Raw genomic sequence first — 18,906 nt, forward strand, 5'->3', positions numbered from 1 at the left:
TCATATATGCGGATGATATATTAGTGACATCCTGCCATCCCAGGGCGAAGATGGCCGCCAGGAATTTGTCACTGTACCTTGGGAAACTGGAAGTGTATTTCAGGGAATGGAGGCTTAGGCTTAATATTGAGAAATGCTCTTCGATCGTTTTTAGAGGGAAGAGGAAGAATCTTTACAAGAATGCTCGTGGCTATGTCCCTGAGATAAGAATGAACGGTCAGCTCATAAGGAACGAGAAGACAATGAAATACCTCGGAGTGGTCTTTCAGGAGGAATTTACTTTCACTCGCCACATAGACTACACATTGGAGAAGGCAAGGGCTGCTTTTCATGCATATGGGTCCCTCTTTAGAGGAAGAAGGGGATTGAGCAGCCGGGTGAAGCTCATAATGTATAAGCAGGTTGTTAGACCGGTCCTTTCGTACGCACATCCTGTATGGGCGTTTATATCATCGGCGCAAATGGAACGTGTGAGGCGTTTTGAGCGCCATATGCTGCGATACGCCCTCGATATGAGATGGTATATGACGGCGAGCGGGGAAATGAGGATGCCTTCGAATCGTCGGGTTTATAGAGAAGGCGGCATGCCCAGAATTGATGCCTTCATGGTTGGATCATCTATCTGCCACCTACAGCGCTATCCAACTCACCCGAACGGACATGTCCGAGAGTTATTTCCCACTGGGGAAAGATTTGAACGATTAAAGGTTGATGGGAAAGCCCTTCCCCCCACATGTCTTCCTCTTATGGCCGATAGCGGCATGTTATATGATGGTGATGGTAAACTTTTGTTTTACCACAGAAGGTTTGGGAGTCTTGACATTGGAGATACGGTCTACGCCACCGATCAGTAGACAGGGACTTGTAAATAGTTGTACATAGTATGCTCTGGGTTATTATTGTTTTGTTTAGTTTTTGTATATACCTTTTGTGTGAAGTATTTGGTTTGTTTTTACTTTTATTTTGTTTTTGTAAATACCTTTTGTGATTTTTGTTTACTATAGTATTAAGTAGCTTTAGTTTTCATGGACCTAGGTTTTGTCCCTTTCCTGGGTTTTGGAATATTGAGTTAGGGTTTTGGAAACCTTCGGATTGAAAGTTGGAAATGGGCTGGACTTCAGTATAAACATTTAAGTTCTTATGGAAGGAATATTCTTAGATAGATATAAGTGCTAAGAGAAATTGTATTAGAAATAAGATAGTTATAAGACACAACTTGTAAAAGAAATTTGAAATAACATGGGAATAAATCAAAACTTGAAAACTTGAAAAACCACAAATCAGTGATTAAAATTTGCTATCAAGCACGAGATTAAAATCACTTATCAAATTTCACTTCACTTTCCGCTTTAGGTGTTGACTGTTCGGACACTAAACACAGAATCATCGATCTATATTAGTTCGCACCATGACTGCAGTATTTATACTTTCGGATCCAGCGTGTAGCTAAATTTAGAGGGTTGTTTTTGTAAACATAGCGACTGTTTTCGTCTACCTGAATATCTTGTGCATGAAATGGTATAAATATTCCGAGTAAGCCATCAAACGCACAAAATTGTGAACAGTGTTAAAAGTGTTTGTGTGACTTAAAAAAAAAAACCAAGTGAAAATGCCTCCATAAACCAGTGGTAAAGCAGCAAAGAAGGCCGGCAAAGCCCAAAAAGAACATCACTAAGGGGGACAAGACCAAGGGACGCACCAAGCGTAAGGAGAGTTATGCTATCTACATTTACAAAGTGTTGAAGCAAGTCCATCCCGATACTGGTATCTCCTCAAAGGCCATGAGCATCATGAACAGTCTCGTCAACGATATCTTTGAACGTATCGCCGCCGAAGCCTCCCGTTTGGCTCACTACAACAAGCGTTCCACCATCACCAGTCGGGAAATCCAAACTGCCGTCCGTCTATTATTGCCCGGTGAGTTGGCTAAGCACGCTGTCAGTGAAGGTACCAAAGCCGTTACTAAGTACACCAGCTTCAAGTAAATGGCATACTTATTTCGTCGTACAATATTTTCCCTACAACATCAAAGGCCCTTTTCAGGGCCACAAAATAAATTAAAAAAGAGTCTTAATTCGTTATTCAACTAAAATTTATTTATATTTACAAATTTAAAGAAAAAATATATCTACCACTCACCCTCACATTGCCCTTATTACTTTTTTAAAATAAAATATGTATACTACCCATACTCTAATATCGCCCTCCTTGCTTAGCACCATCTACATCTACAGTAGTATGATCAACACATATTGCTCTTATGCTCAAACACTCGGTATGCAACGTTGTATTGATGTTCGAGTATATGTGAGCGTGTGTGTTGATACTAAATTTTTTAGGGATGTATACTAGTATGTTAGCGTGAAATGGTGTAGAGATGTATATGTGGACTTATGCGTTTGTACGCGATATCTATGGGTAGGTATGCTCGTAAAGAATGAAATAGGTATGCTAAGTGCGATTTTTATACCCTCCACCATAAGATGGGGGGTATACTAATTTCGTCATTCTGTTTGTAACTACTCGAAATATTCGTCTGAGACCCCATAAAGTATATATATTCTTGATCGTCGTGAAATTTTATGTCGATCTAGCCATGTCCGTCCGTCTGTCCGTCCGTCCGTCCGTCCGTCTGTCTGTCGAAAGCACGCTAACTTCCGAAGGAGTAAAGCTAGCCGCTTGAAATTTTGCACAAATACTTCTTATTAGTGTAGGTCGGTTGGTATTGTAAATGGGCCATATCGGTCCATGTTTTGATATAGCTGCCATATAAACCGATCTTGGGTCTTGACTTCTTGAGCCTCTAGAGTGCGCAATTCTTAACCGATTGGGATGAAATTTTGCACGACGTGTTTTGTTATGACATCCAACAACTGTGATAAGTATGGTTCAAATCGGTCCATAACCTGATATAGCTGCCATATAAACCGATCTTGGGTCTTGACTTCTTGAGCCTCTAGAGTGCGCAATTCTTATCCGATTGGAATGAAATTTTGCACGACGTGTTTTGTTATGACATCCAACAACTGTGCCAAGTATGGTTCAAATCGGTCTATAACCTGATATAGCTGCCATATAAACCGTTCTGGGATCTTGACTTCTTGAGCCTCTAGAGTTCGCAATTATTATCCGATTTGCCTGAAATTTTGTACGACGGATTCTCTCATGACCATTAACATACGTGTTTATTATGGTCTGAATCGGTTTATAGCCTGATATAGTTCCCATATAAATCGATCTCTCTATTTAACTTCTAGAGCCCACAAAGGGCACAATTCTTATTCGAATTGGCTGACATTTTACACAGGTCTCCAACATATAATTTAATTGTGGTCCAAACCGGACCATATCTTGATATAGCTCTAATAGCAGAGCAAATCTTTTCTTATATCCTTTTTTTGCCTAAGAACAGATGCCGGGAAAAAAACTCGACATATGCGATCCATGGTGGAGGGTATATAAGATTCGGCTTATAAAAACTTAGCACGCTTTTACTTGTTTTAAGGGAATATTGTACGCCACTCTCTTATTGGTTAGGTATGCTAAATGAGATTTTCTTTAACATTAAGTTATTTTCATAATTCTTAGTAATTGCTTTGGTTTATGAGCCTAAGTGAAACAGTTAATCCAGTTGCGGAAAAAATCCCATTAAACATGTGATTACTTAAATGTCCTTAAAGGGTAATTTATTCCCATATTAGGTAACAATGGTATTAAAAGATTTCAACAGATGTTTTACAGCTACGAAAAGAGCTGTGATTAGCTTTTCCCTTAAAATTAACATAGTATTTATTAGGTAATTAAAAAATGGTTTGAGTTAAATTTGGTCTCTTTTTAAAAATTTTTTGTAGCCCTGAAAAGGGCTGTTATATATACTGCTTTCGAATATCGAAAATAATCATTTTGACATGATAAGTACTTTTCCATGGAAAAATTACTTCTTAGCGGCGGTCTTCTTGGCAGCTGGCTTCTTTGCTGCGGCAGCCTTTTTGGGCTTGGCAGCGGTGGTTTTTGCCTTGGGTGCCTTTGGTTTAGTGGCTGATGCTTTGGCGGCTGTTTTTGCGGGTTTAGCTTTAACTGTACCTGTCTTTTTGGCAGTTTTAGCCTTGGCCTTTTCGGTCTTCTTCTTCTCGGCGGTCTTTTTAGCAGCGGAAGGCTTCTTTGCAGCGGCTTTCTTTTCACCGGCTGCCTTTTTGGGTGCTGCTGCCTTCTTTTTCTTATCACTGGCTGGGGCCTTCTTCTTCTTTTCAGCGCTCTTTGCTTTAGGTTCCTTCGAGGCAGATGGGGACAATTTGAATGAACCGGAGGCACCCTTACCTTTAGTTTGGATCAATTTTCCACTAGCAACAGCGCTCTTCAAGTACTTCTTGATGAATGGGGCCAATTTTACAGCATCAACTTTGTATGTGCTGGCCAAGTATTTCTTGATGGCAGGCAATGAGGAACCACCACGTTCTTTCAATGTTTTGATGGCAGCATCGACCATTTGTTGGGTTGGTGGATGGCTTGGGGCAGCAGAGGGTTTCTTTGCCTTGGCAGCGGCTTTCTTAGGTGCCTTTTTCTCAACAGAGGCGACTGGAGATGCGGTGGCTTCAACAACGGAGGCGTCAGACATGATTTCACTTATATATTTTTTTTAAAACACTTTAACATTTTGTAAATATACACTCACTATTTGTGTACGCTGATTGGTTGAAAATATGGTTTCAACCTTTAACGTAGTGATGGCTGGGTACATCGAAATTATGAGAAGTACATAGTAGTCAATTACGAAATTTTGCGAAACGTTGTGTGGAAGCGAATAAAATTTTTTACAAAAGTTTTCACAGAATTATTCATTTTACGATGAGATAGTAACAATTTCTTTTTATTTTTTATACAATTCTTCTAGTAGAGATATCCAGCTAATCATTAAAGAAAATCCGAGTTAATTATCTTTAAGCGTTACCGAGTTATAAGGGTTTGAGTTGAAAGTTTATAAAAATGTTATGATTAAATTGTAACTAAATTATAAAAATATTCCAATTTTTATTGAAAATTGGTTTTTATAGAAATTTAGTATATAATATGTCTTCTTGAAATAGGTGTAAAAAAGGTGAAAATTTGGATGATTTTCATAATGAAATAATCGATTTTATTATGTAGTCTATGACAGTTGAATTCACCATATTGGCGTATTTTCCATGAATAAAAGTTTTTCTGCAAATTAATTTGAAAGCTCTAATGTAAAAATGTTTTAGGAAAATTTTATCATAAAATATTATAGAAATGATAGATTTCTATTAAAATTTTACATATTTTGTAAAAAGTGTACGTTTATTATGAAAAGTCTAAAATATTACGATGCTATGTTATACCATATACAACGTCGTTGGCAATGCAAAATGTGCGGTGAGTTCTTTTGCATTTATCATTAAATAATTTTTTCTATATAAAGTGGACTTGAAACTAAATAACAAATTTAAAAATGTAAATGCTGAACAATGTATTGTTGCAATCACAAATTTAAAAAAAAAAATATTTTTTTTTTTTGCAAATTAAACACAAATTGTATAATGCCCTTGTCTAAGCAAGCAAATGTAGAACAGTTGCATACCGAGCGAAAACTATTTCCCTTTAATAATTTAAAATATTAAAATACTATTTTATTCTTTTTAAAACAGATTTTAGAATAGCAAAAAATATCATTTGTTTAAAAATAATAAAAAAAAAAAAAAAATACAAAAAAATGTATATTCAATGTATCTATGTAAATTATCTATTTAAAGTTAAAATTCTCTCGAATGTATTGGCCTGCCTGTTTTTATCTTCATTCATTCTTGTTATGTAGCTAATACGAAAAATCAAATTTTGCAAAAAGAATAACAGCAAATATACTGTTGCTAATAGAAAATAAAAATTTTCGATTCAACATAAAAAGTAAATTAAATAATTTTTTTTTAAGATTTTGCTTTTGCTCCATGTATTGAAAACCAATATCACCCAAAGTAAAACGCATAGAAAAGAATTTTTTTTTAATATAAATAGCGAATTTTTCCGTCCCTAATTAAAAAATTATATTTATTTATTTTAATAAAAATAAAAAGTTGTAAGTCTTGAATAAAATTTTTTCTCTTTTTAATAAAAATATTGTGGTCCTGAAAAAGGACCGATGGTTTTTGTAAAAAAAAGTTGGCTTTTTAAAATGTCAATAATTTAAGCACGTCCTCCACGAATACGTCTGGCCAATTGGATATCTTTGGGCATGATGGTGACACGCTTGGTATGGATGGCACACAAGTATCTTCGAAGAGACCGACCAAGTAGGCTTCGCTAGCTTCTTGCAAGGCCATGACAGCAGAGCTCTGAAAACGCAAATCAGTCTTGAAATCTTGGGCAATTTTACGAACCAAATGCTGGAAAGGCAATTTGCGGATCAACAACTCAGTACTCTTCTGGTAGCGACGGAACAGTACCAGGGCGGAAACGATGTGGCTTCTTAACACCAAAAGTGGCTGGTGCGCTCTTACGAGCAGCTTGGGTAGCCAATTGTTTACGAGGAGCTTTGCCACCACCTGTTCCTAGCCTCCTCCTCCTGCGCGTTCCAATGGGCCACTAGCATCAATGACAGAGTCACCCCAGAGCGGATGCCTCGCATTGAGGTCACAGCCTACAACAAGCTCATCGCCAAATGCCAAACGAAACACAGGGTCCAAAGCAGAAATCGCAAAGCCAATACCAGGGCGAAGATATAGCGACAAAAATGAAATCATCGACCCATCGTCTTTTCACACCCTTACTCCACAACCCCCAATTCAAGAGGAATCAACTCGGAGTGAAAATCCTCCCTGACAAATACACCAAGTAAAAGAAGTATCTCTCGAACTCAACCCTGTGATGGCCAGTCAGCTTGTGTTCTGCCAGAAGCAGAACATCAGGCCTGTGATCCCTGATAAACAACTTCAAGAAGTGTCTCTTGCCCAGGGAGACAACCTGCGGTAGGTTGGTCCAAACTCCTTATGCACCCGGAAAACCCCAAGAGAATCATCCCCCAGAATCTGCCGCCAAGCCCTCATCAGGAGAGCCCGTTACAGGGCGAGGGGCCGACGGGACAGCAGAAACACCAACAGGACGTCCGCCTAGTGCGACAGCATATGACACCCCAGCAAGAATGTCCGCCAACCTAGAGGAACGAGCGCGAGTCCTGCCCCTATCCTCCTCCTTCCGCGCATTCAAACGGGCCAAGAATTGAATCCGTTTAGGACAAAGTGTACTGCCAGCCGTATGACCAACAGCACTACAATTTACACACGAGACCGGCTGTATCGCTTTCTGAACAACCCCACCTGTCACAGGATCTACAACATCCTGTAGAACATCCTCAGCCTTGGAGCTAATCGAGCAATCAGCAGAAGCATGAGCTAGACCACACTTCACACATCTGAGGCCCATGCCACAATTGGATACAACGTGCTCGAAGTGTTGACAACGGAAGCACTGAGTAACCCTGTCCTTCCTGATGGGAACACGACAATGCAACATCCGAGTAATCGCATAGACCGCGCCTATGTCGCAACCTCTCTCAATGCCGACAACCCACCTGTCACCAGCCGCAGAAATTGCACCAACGACCCTGACGACTAACTCCACCCTATCAGCAAAGAACTGAGAGATCTCCTCCTGGGAGAAGGCGGACGAAAACCCCTCAATGAACACCGTGTGGGGAACGAGGGCCTTAGGTGTGTGGGTATAGAACTTGTACCCCCTCTTTGACAGAAGTGAACCATACTTATAAAAAATTCGCCATGTCTAAATATAGTGTGTAGGAGACCACTCACCTCTTTTACACCAGCATCATAAATGGTGACCGCAGGTAATGAGCTGTCCTTTTATCTATCCCCAGTAATATTATTAGTATTAGCAGAAGTAGCAGCAGTTGTAGCAGGTTGAGCAGTTGACTTAGTCTCGCCTCGCACAATGGTCACGGAGACTTTTCGCTTCCCCTTCTTCTGCTTCTTAGTCTTGGCAGCATATAAAGCAAGAGCCGCAGCAGAAGTGATTGCCACCGGCGCTGAGTCATCCTTCTCAGGGTTACCACGACAATTGGTAAGCGCTAGTGGGGCCGGCGTTGCCTCCACTTTCTCCACCTCCCCGGGCAACGGCATTTTGCTACCGGGCAGTGCCACCGGCGGTTTGGTCACTGAGGCAACACCAATGGACAGGGTGGTAACATCATCCTGACCAGAAACAGCGGCACATGCATGATCAGGCTTTGTTAACGTAGCCTGGTATTGGGCATTATTACTCTTGAGATTCTCCACATAAACCAGTTGAAAACTGGTTTCACATTTCTGGAGCTCTCGGATTTGTTGGCCGAAAGCTTCCAGTAGCTCCTCCTTTTTGCACAACAGCTCGTTCTTGCTCTCCATCTCTTCTCGAGTAATGACAACAAAATCTTGGTTGGTTGTCATCTTCTTTTCGGCATCTTTTTTTCTTCTATTCACCGGCATCTCTATCCCAGTCTGTGCAACCAATTAACTCAGGTTACACAGCCAAAAGAATGCCCTTTGCAGGGACAATCGCTAAAAATCGCCTCCTTTGCGTTCAAAATTAAATTGTCCATCGAGGTGACAAAAGCCCAAGTTCGTCTCTTAAGTCTTTCGACACTCAAATGCCGTCGGCAAATGCACAAGTTCATGTCTTAAGTCACTGGATGCAGAAATGCCGTCGGCAAAACGACAGGCCAATGAATAGCTGGCAAACAGCAACACATAACAGAAAGCAATGGAATAAAGTCTTCTAGTTCTATAGTTCAATTCAAAAAGCAATATGTGGCCAATTGACACAGTTAAGCACACGCGTGAATAAAATATTATTTTTCTCAATAAATCTTTACAAAATCACTTTAGCTTTTTTGCCACCAGTAGATTTACGGGCAGTTTACTTAGTACGAGCCATTTTTCACTAGAGGTTTTTAGTTCATTTCACGATGTGCACACAAACGCTGTTAACACTGTAATAGTTGCCTTACGTTTTATTTATTTATTTATTTTCCCATTTCTCTTATTATATACGTTTACAAGAGGTTATCTTATAATTATAATTACGAATTTATTCTCTAACTATATTTCCTAGAGATATACTTTTCTACAATACATTATAAAATTAAATGCCCTGAGGCTAAACCCAGCCCATTCATTCAGTTGCTAACAGCATTGGGAGTAATCCATTCAATTAGAATATTTATATTTCCGGTATCCCCGAATAAAAGGGTAAAAATCGGGACTTATCATTGAAAACTAAGACTAATTCCTACAGCTACCTATACCTAATTAGAACTAATAAACAATACAAAACATGTAATCCAGAGCAAAAACTATTTACAAAGAAAACAAGTAGTCAAGATCCCAGATCGGTTTATATGGCAGCTATATCAGGTTGTGAACCGATTTGAACTTTATTTGACACAGTTGTTGAAAGTAAGAATAAAATACGTCATGCAAAATTTGAGCCAAACCGGATAGGAATTGCGTCCTCTAGAAGCTCAAGAAATCAAGTCCCCAGATCTGTTTATATTACAGCTATATCAGGTTATGAACCGATTTGAACCATACTTGGCACAGTTGTTGGATGTCATAACAAAACACATCCTGCAAAATTTCATTCCAATCGGATAAGAATTGCGCACTCCAGAGGCTCACGAAGTCAAGACCCAAGATCGGTTTATATGGAAGGTATATCAGGTTATGAGCCGATTTGAACCATACTTGGCACAGTTGTTGGATATCATAACAAAACACGTCGTGCAAAATTTCATTCCAATCGGATAAGAATTGCAACCTCTAGAGGCTCAAGAAGTCAAGATCCAAGATAGGTTTATATGGCAGCTATATCAGGTTATAAACCTATTCCAACCATACTTAGCACAGTTGTTGGATATCATAACAAACTACTTCGTGCTAAAATTTCATCCCAATCGGATAAGAATTGCGCCCTCTAGAGGCTCAAGAAGTCAAGACCCAAGATCGGTTAATATGACAGCTATATCAGGTTATGGACCGATTTGAACCATACTTGGCACAGTTGTTGGACATAACAAAACACGTCGTGCAAAATTTTATTCCAATCGGATTAGAATTGCGTACTCTAGAGGCTCAAGAAGTCAAGATCCAAGATCGGTTTATATGGCAGCTATATCGAAACATGAACCGATATGGCCCATTTACAATACCACCCGACCTACACTAATAAGAAGTATTTGTGCAAAATTTCAAGCGGCTAGCTTTACTCCTTGGGAAGTCAGCGTGCTTTCGACAGACAGACAGACGGACGGATGGACAGACGGACGGATGGACAGACGGACGGATGGACAGACGGACGGATGGACAGACGGACGGACATGGCTAGATCGACATAAAATGTCGCGACGATCAAGAATATATACACTTTATGGGGTCTCAGACGAATATTTCGAGTAGTTACAAACAGAATGACGAAATTAGTATACCCCCCATCCTATGGTAGAGGGTATAACAAGAGATCCAATTCAAGTGGGCGCTATTTACATATTTACAAAACTTTACAAGAGGAATTCAAATGCCAAATCGGCCTCTATTGATCAGTATTGTATACAGGTTCTTCGAAGTCCTGTCTCCCGTATTTTCTATGGTAGTACATTAGCTCACCGTTTTTATTAAATAGCATATTGCTGTCGGCAATATGTCCAAGGCATGTAGGGGGGAGGACCTTTCCGGCGTCCTTGAGGATGTCGAATTCCTGGCGAGTGAGGCATGCATCGCGAACGATTCCGATTGGGTGTGTAGTGTATCCTTGCAGGTGTCTAATGACCATGTTGACCATGAATACATCTATCCTGGGCAATCCGGCGCCCCCATACACCCTCCTATTTGCAGGGCTTCTGTACTGACCCTGTTCTGTCACAATCATTCTTAGGTCAAGACAGTACCTAAGCATTCTTCTTTCGAATAACCTTATCCTCTGCATCTGGCTCGAAGATATAGGACTCCGCACAGAAAAAGAATATGGCATCGTGGGCCCGACGACCTGCTTATAAATTGTCAGTTTGACCCTTTTACTTAGCCCACCCTTTCTTCTCAGCAGTGCCGCATAACTGTGAAATGCGGCTTTTGCCTTGTCCAAGAGACAATCGACATTTCTGGTAAATGTCATGTCTTCTTGAAATGTCACCCCTAGATATCTCATCGACCTGTAGTTTGACACCGTCTGGCCGCCGATTTTTATGCAGGGTACGTAGCACCCGGCATTCTTGTAGAGGTCCCGTCTCCTGCCCCTAAAGACCATTGTCCTGCATTTCGGAATATTCAGGCGAAGTTTCCATCTCTCAAAGTACTCGTTGAGAGGGGCGAGATATTCCTCAAGGTTCCTGGCGGCCCTCTTCGCTCTTGAGTGCGTCGACGCAACTAAAATATCGTCTGCATATATAAGGAGAAGCTCTCCATTAGTCGGCTCCGGAATATCGGCGAGATAAACGTTGTAGAGGACTGGCCCAAGGACAGAACCCTGTGGGACTCCAGCTCTGACTCCCTGTGTCGCAGACCGCGACTCGGCTATCACCACGCCAAATGACCTATCACTGAGATAGTCCTCCACAATATCAACGAGGAAGCCCGCGAAGCCGAACATCCTCATCTTCCGCACTATGCCCTCCTGCCAGACCGTGTCGAAGGCTTTCTCGAAATCCAAGCTAGCCGCTATTGTGACACTTCTATCGATGAAACCGTATACCACCCTATTAGTTAGGGCCATCAGAGCGTGTGTCGTCGAGGTAGATGCTCTGAAACCAAATTGCCATTCTCTTAGTACTCTGGATTCCTGTATGTGGCAGTTCATTTCCTGGATAAAGATCTCGAAAAGCTTGGAGATCGATGACCGCAGTGATATCGGCCTATAGCTAGCTGGCGATGTTGGATCCTTGCCCGGTTTCAAAATAGGGATGACTTTTGCCGTCTTCCACGCCTTGGGATAATATCCGAGATTTAGGCAGTGATTAAAGATTATCGCCAAAAACGACACGTCCTCATATCAGTCTTGCGGAGTACATAGTTCGGTATGCCATCATCCCCTTTACTTTTCTTATTGTTCATCCTGCGGAGAGTCATTCCGATCTCTGATGGCTTTATTGGGGGCAAAAACATCCATTTGAATCTTTGCCAGTTCATTTGCGATAACATTCGCCGTCCCCTCATCGGATGTCACGCACTCTCCGTTTCCATTAACGTCGCTAATGCACTTGAGCCTTCCAAACATTTCGTTGTTCGGTCTTATGCTGTTTGGCATCCGTAGGTAGCTCTCCTCCTCGAAACGTGCGATGCGTTGGGCTATTATGTTGCCCAGGTTTCTAATGATCGCTCCAAGAGTTGAAGATTCTTGCTGATCGATTATCCTAAATCTTCTCCTGAAAGTCTTCTTCCTGTGTATGAGGTCCATAATGTCATCTGGCAATTTCCTCAGCGTTCCCTTATGTGGCTTGATTTTCCATATGCCCTCAGACATGGCCACAGAGAAGGCCCTGTCCATGTCTTCAATTGCCTCGTCAATCTCCGCTACTGTAAAATTTCTGGCGGTCGGCAATTCGTATCTGTTCAGGTCCAAATTAAGCCTATTGTTGAAGTCCCGGACCCTCATACTCTTATAATCATATATCTCCATGGGTTGATGTCTCTCAAAATCCATGCCGCAAGTTTCGAGAAGGACTGCCCTATGGTCCGAATCGAAATCAAGTGTTTCGAGTCCCCTGTGAAATCGCTCCATATTCGATGGCTGGATTCCACTAGTCTTCATCAATATGTCGATGTATGAGCTGGACGATGTTGTCTTCCTCGTGGGCCCATCTGTTCTCAGCAGCGATATGGTCGGTGTCATCCTCAGCCAACCGTGGAGGATGCGGCCATTCCCATTTACGGCGGTATCTCCCCAATCTGTGTGTCTTGCGTTGAGGTCGCAGCCAATTATCGCTTTAGTAGCGCCAATTAAATCCACAAGTCTATCCAGCGCCTGTATATCAAGAATATCCTGTGGTCTATTGTACAAGGAAGCAAATAGGACATGTCCATCCGAAGTGGAAGTCCTGACCAAGGTCGCTTCTATACCGCCAAGATCGCAAGTGCACCTCTCAGCCTTTATGCCGGTTTTGATAAATACCGCTGTACCACCACCTCTCCTGCACGTTGTCCTATTCTGGATGAAGCAATTATAGCACTCCAAATCAAATATGTGTCTTCCTGTAAGTCCGTGTTCGGCCACCATCAAAACGTGCGGTCTATGCTGGTTCGTAAATATCTGAATATAGTGTCTTTTATGACGAGACACTATCGAGTTCACAATCACAAAGATGGTCTTAAAATCAAGGGCATCAAGGCGCATAGACAACAAAAGCCCGTAAAGTGCACGGGTCCTATCTTCATCATTTTTGAGCTGTCTATAAGTATCGGCGTATGTTCCGATTTTCCTAGAGCAGGTCAGCAGATCTCCGCCTAGGAGGCGTTTGCACTCTCCATCGAAGTGCTCCAGTGTCCTGTTCATATCCCCGGAGATGTCCGTGTGAACGGGCTCCGATTGACCCATATCTCGCGTGCTTCGAGCCACATCAGCAAATGATCCGTTCCTACCATTTATGGGAGGAGGAGGGACAGTTGTTCGAAATTGCGTCTGTCTCGTCTCCGGTTTCTTCTCCGTTCTCCTTCGAAGAATCTCAATGCATCTTGGGCAATCTTTGGAACTCGCCACACTTCCATTTTCCTTACAGTTTACGCAGTAAACTGGGACTCCATCAGTCCGGACTATCCGTCCTGTAGGCGGCTCAGTGGTAATTTTTTCCTGTGTGTTCTGGTCCTTCTCAGGGATGGTGCAACTGTCCGGTCCATGAGAACCCCCGCATTTAACACATCTATATGTCATTCTACAGTTGGTATACACGTGTCCGAAACGCTGGCAGTTCCTGCATTGTGTCAGGCCACCAAACTTGTGTCTCTTAATGTGAACGCAGCAATTCAGCATATATTGCAGGTGCTCAAATCCTCCAAAGTCAGACCCTTTTCCCAATTGGACAATCCAGCGATCGCCCTCCAATTTCAAAATCTTCAGAATATCCAGTTCAAGCCCACAATCGCCTAGGAATTGCCGCAGATCCTCCACGTCATATGCGCTAGACAGACCCCGAATCATAAGGGAGAAAGGCTTCATTTCCTTAGGCGTATATGTGAAAAAATTCAGCCCCAGATCAGTTATGAAATCTCTTGTTTTCTGATGGTCTTCGATCTTACATAGATTCAATCCAACCAGATTCCTATTTATGCCAACTTGTCTGTCAGTTCTTTGGAATTACTCCCATAAACTCTAATTACTGGTGGGCTGGACTTACCTCGTGTAATTCGCGATGTCGTATGCGTCTCAGCTGATTCGCTATTTCTCGTCAGGGATGTTGCACTCTTGCCATTCGCCTGCTTCAGTTCTGATATTTGGACGGGGGCTGTTGTCTTCTTTATTGCGCCTTTACTGGTGTCTATTGGTGTTGCCGTGTTTGGAGTTGCCTTCACCCATATTTCTCTCTTCTGTACAGTTGTATCTTTGGTATACCTCTTCGCAGTGCCAAAGTCTTCAGCTACTTTGGCCGACATATCAAAATTTTTGCTCGAGGGGATCTCAACAACGACATACATGCTATTTTCATCATTGTTGCCTCGGCATGCAGCATTGCCACTGGTTTCACCAGAGCTACTATTTCGCATAGTTTGTGCCTCAGGAACTTTGCTTTGTATTTGCGAGCGTTGTTGTTTATTTTCATTTTGCAATCTTTCGATTGTTTCCATATATTGTGAGGTTAACAAATCGATTCTAAAGTCCTCATAGCGTGAGTCACTGCCGCTGCCGCTTTTCTTATTCTTTTAACGTTTACGCCTTTGGATGTCATCTATGCGCATACTGCCGTCTGACGTGTTTCGTTCTCCTTCCTGGCGCTTCCAGTTCCTGAAGCACCCATAGTTTTTCGGTCTGGAGCATCATTTTGAGAAGGCTCACTCAAAAGGTTTTAATAGTTTGTCTCGGCCATTTGATTGCAATGTTGTTTTTCAACATTGCCAACAAAGGTGCTAGTTCCCAATGGCGCACATCGGTAGTGTGCGCCGGTGTTGCTTTGTGATTTGATCTTCTCTTCCACTGGTCAGCTCAATAAAGGGAATGTGGAAATACCGCCTCCTATGCACTTCTCACTTTTTCAAGCAATGTGGGCAAATTTGCTGCCTACTATTGCTTCTCACTTTTTAGAGTAAGGTATGGCAAATTCAATGCCTACTATCCGTGTGAAGCCGCTGATTTATAAACAGATCATCAGACCTATGCCTTTCCGGTATGGTTCGACTTCACGTCCCACCAGATGGAAAGGTTAAGGATCTGGGATCTGGATCTATCATCCTTCGAATTTATTGTTGTATCTAGTTCAGCGAATCGGTTGACGGATTGGTGAAATTCGCCAAAAGCACTTAAAGTAGAGGCAATAGCCACAACCTCCTTTAAATTTTGCATATCTCTGGTTTCGCTGCCTCCTAAGCGATTCTCATAATTTTGATTGACATGAGACAAATCGTCAAGCTGGTTACGAGATTGTGCCAGCACTGCTGCCTACTCTCGATTCTCAAAAATCAAAGTAAGATGGATGGCAAAATCAAAAATTTGCCCAGCACTGGTGCCTACTATTGATTTTCAAATCACAATTTTCACAACTTTAGATAAAAATTTTATGTCAAGCTCCGCGAGCCAAAAAACACGATGTGAACACTTCAAAAGGCAAACACAGAATATTTATGTCTTCACACCACGACTTTTGTTAAGTGCAACCAGTGAGAAGAAATAGTAGTCGTCAGTGCTGCGCAGAAAGTTTGATTTGTCAGTTTGATCACTCAAAATTTTGAGAAGCAAGAGAAGGCACCAGTTCTGGAACGTCCTTCGAATAAGGCCGATGACGTTCCTCAGAACTATGAGAATCGCATAGGAGGCAGGGGAATTGATCTAGTTGAGAATTTGTGCACTGTAGTTGCAAACGCTTCGAATATTGTCGTCAGCGACAATTTTCTGATCCCGACTGGAAAGAATATCAGCATGAGGCCTATGCTACCGACTATGGCAAATAATAAAGGCCCATTAAATGGTGTGCTGGTGATAAAGCCAGCAATTTTGGTGATTGCACAACGGTACATATTAACATTGATGGACGAAAAATATTTTGCGCTACCTCTCGATCTTTGAGTACAAGGCAAGGCGATGACTGGCCTTTACAACGAATATCGATAATGCTACAAAATCCGATGGAGCGGGTTTTTAACATCTGATGATATCCCGATTGTCCTGAGCCATAGATATAGAAAGCGCAAGATGAAAAAAGCCCAACGAGATGGCGATTCACCCACTGACGGCAAGAAGCTGTATCAAATCCTTAAAGAGCTTCAAGATACAATAAAATTACTCCATGAGGAGAATCAAGCACTTAGAGCTGAACTGGCTGGAATGAAGGAAAGCCAGGAAGATGAGGCGAATCAGCAGAAAAAAATTTACTACATACACATACGCTACGATCTATCTTCGGGGTTGTTCGTATACACTTCGTATACTGGTGATAAAGCCAGCAATTTTGGTGATTGCACAACGGCACATATTTACATTGATGGACGAAAAATATTGAGCGCTACCTCTCAATCATTGAGTACAACCTCCAGCCAGTCATTCAATGACGGCAAGTCGATGACTGCCTTTACAACGAATATTGTTAATGCTACAAAATCCGATGGAGCCGGTTTCACATCTGATGATATCCCGATTGTCTTGAGCCATAGATATAGAAAGCGCAAGATGAAAAAAGCCCAACGAGATGGCGATTCACCCACTGACGGCAAGAAGCTGTATCAAATCCTTAAAGAGCTTCAAGATACAATAAAATTACTCCATGAGGAGAATCAAGCACTTAGAGCTGAACTGGCTGGAATGAAGGAAAGCCAGGAAGATGAGGCAAATCAGCAGAAAACTACTGCACCGATTTCGGACTGGGCTTCTGAAGCAAGAAAATAATGTACAATCCAACCTGAAGAGGTCGCACCGCCGGCGACGAAGAAATTGGATAAAGGAAAAGGGGCGATTCCTAAGACGACCTGAAAACCTGAAGCTAAGGTTCATATTGGCTCCGATATTAGCCATGATCTGATGATGACAGAAGGTAAGGCCAGCCCTCCGTTATTTACCGTTTATAATGCAAATGTGAAGACATTGACATCGAAAGTAAGGCTGGCAATAGGTAGTGAGCTATTTACTGTTAAAGTGATAAACAAGACTAGACTAGATCTTCGTGTGTATAAGCGTGAGGATTATGATAAGGTGAAGGTTATGCTAGGAAATGAGGGCATGAATTATTTTACTTTCACACCCAGTGATGTGAAGCCGTACACCATGATGGTTAAGGGTTTGTCGGACACCTACGATGTTGATGACCTTCGGTCGTACATTGGCGAGACTGTTGCTGATATGAGGCTGGGGCATATTATAAAACTGGGAGGTGATCGGTGGGTTGTGCAGGTGGAGGGTGGAGTCGATGCGAGGCCATTCCGAAGGATTGGATCCCACAACCGGAAATGTGGTCAGAACGACGGTAAGACACCAGGTGGTACACTGCGCGAACTGCAACGCCGATGGGCACGTTGCTAGCTCAAAGGAATGTCCTAAGAGATTGGAGCTACAACGGAGAATGAATGAGAGAAAATCGACTAATAAAGCCGCCAGGAATGTGGCGCCTATAAACACCCGAAATACAGCGGCGCCTGTGGCGTATAGATCGAATGAAGTGTCGTACTCAGCGGCACTTAGGACCTCTTCAACACGGCCGGTGGCTCCCCCCCCCTCGGTCTGGAGACTTCGCAGAATTCGCAGGGAATACCATGGCGACGTTTGACGCGGACTGCAAACGATTGATTGGCAAAGACTTTGTCTCGTGTATGCGCAGGATCGGAGATTATGCGGAGACATACAGAGGACTTAAGACAGATGACGAGAGATCGCGGGCGATATTCGAGCTAATGGTAGGCCTTAGACTTCATGATTAGACTCAGATGCATTTTCATCAACGCGAATTCGGTGGTTTCTAGACACCGTAGACACTACATGGATTTATTTGTGAAGGAGCATAAGCCCGATGTACTGCTCATTGCAGAACATAGGCTTACAGGGAGACATACTTTTGCCTTAGAGGGGTATACGATTTTTCGACAGAACAGGAGAAGCGGGCAAGGTGGGGGCACTGCGATTTGCTTGGCTGAACGGATCAGAGGTGAGCGGATGACTGCGGATTTTGGATGCATTGAGGGTACGGTGGTGAGAGTTGGTTGCCATGGAGGTGGACATGTAGTGTTGATGGCCTTGTACTGTCCGCCGAGTCTCACTTTTGGACCAGATGATTTGGATGCGATTGAGACTATGATAGGGTCGGATGGAGCTATCATAGGGTGCGATCTAAATGCGAAACACACACACTGGGGTGGTAACCTGGTGAATCCACGGGGCAGGTTGTTGTACAACTGGCTTAGTACGAGCCCTAATTTGCTGGTAAGACGCACGGACGGTGCGACAAGGATTTCTCGAACAACTAGCTCCTATATTGATTATTTTCTGACGTCTATGGAGCTTGCATCGACGCGAATGCTGTCGGATGGCCTTGAGACTCTAGACTTCGACTCAGATCATAGAGCAGTATTGCTTGAAGTGGATATAGCGCCAATGAACGAGGGTTCGGTAAGGGAAATCTTCGATTTTAGGAGCATGGATGTAAGGCGATTTAACACCAGATTAGCAACGGAGCTGACTGCGATCACATTGCCAGTGGATAGAAATGCTACCGTCCAGGAGATTGAC

At 42.4% G+C, this 18,906-nt stretch overlaps 1 protein-coding gene and 1 pseudogene across 1 annotated transcript; both read right to left on the reverse strand.

Moving 5' to 3' along the window:
• Nucleotides 1–1,383: 1,383 nt before the first annotated feature.
• LOC131996173 (histone H1-like) lies at nt 1,384–4,615 on the reverse strand. Its single transcript, XM_059365627.1, has 2 exons — nt 3,947–4,615; nt 1,384–1,446 (listed from the first exon to the last, which is right to left on the reverse strand). Exons 1-2 carry the CDS (start codon nt 4,613–4,615, stop codon nt 1,384–1,386), a joined length of 732 nt encoding a protein of 243 aa, XP_059221610.1.
• A 1,580-nt stretch (nt 4,616–6,195) lies between these two features.
• Nucleotides 6,196–8,937, reverse strand: LOC131995834 (histone H3-like; annotated as a pseudogene).
• Nucleotides 8,938–18,906: the final 9,969 nt, after the last annotated feature.

Source organism: Stomoxys calcitrans, chromosome 3 (genome assembly GCF_963082655.1).
Source record: "Stomoxys calcitrans chromosome 3, idStoCalc2.1, whole genome shotgun sequence".
In the NCBI taxonomy this organism is placed as follows: domain Eukaryota; kingdom Metazoa; phylum Arthropoda; class Insecta; order Diptera; family Muscidae; genus Stomoxys; species Stomoxys calcitrans.